Source organism: Dendroctonus ponderosae, unplaced genomic scaffold (assembly GCF_020466585.1).
Source record: "Dendroctonus ponderosae isolate FM_Combo_2020 unplaced genomic scaffold, Dpon_F_20191213v2 Dpon_F_20191213_2, whole genome shotgun sequence".
Taxonomy (NCBI): domain Eukaryota; kingdom Metazoa; phylum Arthropoda; class Insecta; order Coleoptera; family Curculionidae; genus Dendroctonus; species Dendroctonus ponderosae.
Window position 1 is genome coordinate 17,175,445 of NW_026018165.1, and position 4,147 is coordinate 17,179,591.

The following is a 4,147-nucleotide window of genomic DNA, read 5'->3' on the forward strand; positions in this document are numbered from 1 at the left end:
AGACTCTGACTACGAGTATGACACAGACGAAAATGTCCCAATGTTGTCGAAGAACAAGTTAAAACCAATTTGAGTGATTTCAATTTCTTCGAATATGTGAGCATTGATAATGGCAGTCTTACAAGATAAATGTTGACTAATGAGCAAATTATAGACTCCGTAACCGCATCTACAGCTTTAAGCGATAATGAGAAAAAATGACGATTTAGGTGAAACATATTCTACTGTAGACACTAATGCTCTTCCAACGATTTCTGAAATGACCAAAAAAGTGTCAGAAACTGGGAATTTTCTACAATCACGCCAAGTTCCTAATCCTATCTGGGAGTCCTTTTGTGATCTTGAAAACTACATAAAAAACATCCATTTTTGCAGCAGAAATGTACAAACAAAAATTACAGACTTTTTGAAGTCGATTTCAAATTGAATTTTGTTTATCGTTTTGTGTTGTTTTTAGTCATACCTACAAACACCACGTGTTTTGTGTTATTATTCGCTTATAGCGAACTCCGGATATACCGAATCAGTTTTAGTTCATTTTTCAAGTTTGTTATATCCGGACTCAACTGCATTTATATCGAATAGGCCTAGAATTTTACGAATAGCTAGAAAATGCAACAAAAAGGACGGCATTCCATTCAAAAAAGGTTTGGTCGGTCACTTGAATTTGAGATACCCTGTATCAATTGGTACTATCTTAACATTCTTTATCTAAAATTCAAATTAGATGCAAAAACGGGGTGGAAAAAGGGGACAAATCCCTGAGCAATATGAAAATTCGAGAAAAAAATAAAGAACGTAAAAGATGGCTAAAAACTATGGAACGTATCAATCAAGTAAGCTATGAACTGACATGATGTTCAAGGTCGTATAACGATCGCGAAAGATGACGGGTCTAGACGGCCGTGAAACTACCGGCAGGTTCACTTATGGTGTACCTTTTCCCTATTCAAAATTGAAACAATTTCTCCATTAGAACGTTGCCGCGTTATTGCAGGTGAATTGCGGTTTATTTTATAGGAACTTACATCCATGAGCTACTTTTGAGAAACGCCAATACTCAATAGCCTGCTAAAAAGCTAGTGCCGATCCTTATTTACCGATCGGGACAGCCGTTAATCGCGATTTTTAGTTGAGCACTGAATTGCTTCAGTTTGCGACATAATTACCTTAACGGGTTATTGTTGGTCAGAGTTTTATGAGCTACCGGTTAGCTATTTGCTTTTAAAACATTTGTGCAAACATTTTATATCCATCCATCTATGTATGTCGCTTATTCTCAAGCACAATTACATACAATGTAGGCATTAGGGCTCTCAATATTTGCAATTTATCGGCAACGTGGCAGACAGGCGATGATGCTGTCCTGTCCTAAAACCAGCAAGCTAGGTTAGGAACGTTGGGACATCAGGACATTGAAACACGCGCTTAGTCGTTTGTCGACCAATCAGAATAAACCTCGCGCGTTATGTCCATATATGGTAGCGTTAGTGAATGAAACAAGTGGGGTTTGGACGATTCCATATCGGTCGGGTCGAGGGGTGGCCTTGACTCACCGGCGCAACATTTCCATGGTTTCCAATTCAACAAATTATTTTTCCTGTCAAAAATGAGCAAAAAATTGTGATAATTTTGACCTGTCAACGTTCCGAGTGACTTTTTGCAGGCTTTAGCAAACGAAAATTTGAATCATTCAAGCTACTTTCCCCCTATTTGGTTGGTACGCTGAAGTGGCCAACTGTTTCTTTCGCTTTTTCCATTCGCTGTTTTTCGCTGCTGCAACCGACAACTCGCTGTGCTTAAGAAACGTATCCTGTTTAAACGGTAAGCTTTTTATTATTTTTTTTATTAAACTGTTACACGGGGGGTGGTTCAACCAAATTTTGGCCGCAAATCTTAGCGTTTTAAACATTCCTACCGGAACTAACTGGCCAGTGACGTTCGCCAGGTGGTGTGTGCCGTTCTATAAATAAAAAATCTTGTTTAAAAGCAAGTGGTTGAAGCGGAGCTCATTAAATTGGGTAAACCGCTTTAACTGTCGTGTCGAGCGTTAATTCACAATAATGGAAATACCCACTATGAAGAGTTTCAACCTAAAGCCCTAAACAGAATGGTTTGTTGGCAGTAAACTGCCATTTAATTGCCAAATACCAGATGAAGATGTCTGGTCAATGAGAGAAACGGGCAATTTTTGTGCAGCATTTATAAATGCCGGCATTTCTTATTGAAAAATTGTAAAAGTATGTCATTCGGAACTTTTCGTCAAGATTCGGAGGGGCAAAAATCGATGCAATACAATTCCTTATATGGAAATCTTTCTCGCCATTGGCTCGACGCCCCATTGATACTGCGCTGTCCTATCGAATTGGGTTGTGGAGGGGCGATAATTATATATGGAAGAGCAATTTTAAAATTTCCACATTTCTCCTTTGTGATATTCTAGAGTAAGTGCAGCAGTGGTGCTGTGCATTAACGGATAACTTACAACCTTTTGTCAAACCTCAACCAAGTAAGTTTAATTCAAACTGGATAATTTTCATACTACAGTGTTTTTGTGGGTGTGGTCGAGCCGTTTGGTGATTTTTTGTGAGGGTTAATAGTGAAGTTTAGGCTTCGTTTGGGCGTCGCTGGTTTTTTTCGATTAATCCAGATATTTTCCATGGTGCATCAACTTCACACTCAACTGGAAGGTTTATTTCAATTTCCTGAATTTACGATTTTTGCTAAAACTTTTTTGTGGACGGCCAACAAAGCACCCTATTTTACAGTTTCTGGGATTGACAGTTTTTATATAATCCATATATATATACACACACACTACCATTTTCCCCCTAATGGAATTGATTTAGATTTACGTGATTTTTCATTTATTGCGGCGAAGAGGGTTAAAATTTTAAGTAGTCCTTTCGAATTTTTAGTTTGTTCTGGTTTTATTAAGACTTAAATTAAGCAGTTTCGGGCCAGGAAACACTCCGAAAGTTTGGGAGGAAAATCATCATTTCGAGCGGCGTTGACAAACTGTGCGAAACGTTTTAAGTTCATTGTAAATTGATTCCTTGGATGTCTAGCTGGTAGATTCATTCAATTTGGGTCGGTTCAGATTATCTAGGTCTTTTCGGGTTATTAGCTTTTACTTGTATATATTTTTAGATTTATTGCAAAAGTCACTTCAACCATACTCTAGCACAAACAACAAACTCAAAACTAACCGAAAGGGAAGAAACGTGACAACACCCCGTCGTGTTTCGCCATTTGAAAGTCGACGCGCTAGCTAAACTCAATCAATTGGCGATGTCACAAAAGATGCTCAAACTTTTCCGAAACACAATTATTATGCATCTTTGCATGTGGAGTTACGAATTGTTGATATATAAAACACGATTTAGTAGCAAATAGCACCGGGCAATCTCATTTTCGTGCATAAACAAGTGGTTTTGGAAAAGCCAGTTTCAAGAGTTCGTAAGTGTTTTTGGGCTTAATTTATGGACCATCCAGGAATCTTTTAAGGTGAAACGGCTTAATTTTAGACTCAAACGAGACGATCACCAACCAAACTGATAAAAATCTAATGAATGTAATGGTATTTTAAAATTTTACATTCACTTTGGCAACGTTGCATGAGTCGAAAATCGACATTCATTAATTTGATTATGTTATTGAAACTGCTTAATTTAAGGCAAAAAAAACCCAAAAATTCGGTTATAATCTCAGTGGTGCAACGCCTAGACTTAGTGGACGATTAGTTGTGATTTATTTATTGAATAGTAAAAGGGGCAATTTTTTTGTTTCGCTAATTTAAAAACATGCAGTACGGTAAGTATGTGCCATTATAGCTCTGCATGTCTCCCATAGAAACAATCGTAAATGTAGACAGACAGGTTAGTCATAGCAAAAACACAAATGTAGGTGATTTCCCCTCTTCGTAATGTTGTACCTACCAAAATTCCTTTTAGTAGCCACGACATATTTTAATTTTGATTTTTGGTTTTCAGTACTAACAATTCAACATGTGTGACGAAGAAGTAGCCGCATTAGTCGTAGACAATGGATCCGGAATGTGCAAAGCTGGATTCGCCGGGGATGATGCCCCTAGGGCTGTTTTTCCTTCCATTGTGGGTCGTCCCAGGCATCAGGGCGTCATGGTAGG

The 4,147-nt window shown here is 38.0% G+C and overlaps 2 protein-coding genes across 5 annotated transcripts in view; one reads left to right on the plus strand and one right to left on the minus strand.

Moving 5' to 3' along the window:
• LOC109536729 overlaps positions 1–4,147 on the minus strand; it is a 57,732-nt gene that overhangs the window by 1,179 nt on the left and 52,406 nt on the right. The window lies entirely within an intron of this gene.
• LOC109536631 (actin-5C) lies at positions 2,338–4,147 on the plus strand (the record flags this gene model as incomplete). Its single annotated transcript, XM_019902928.2, is given in 2 exon segments — positions 2,338–2,509; positions 3,993–4,147. A coding segment is annotated over 1 exon segment (140 nt), but the record flags the coding sequence as incomplete, so codon positions are not given.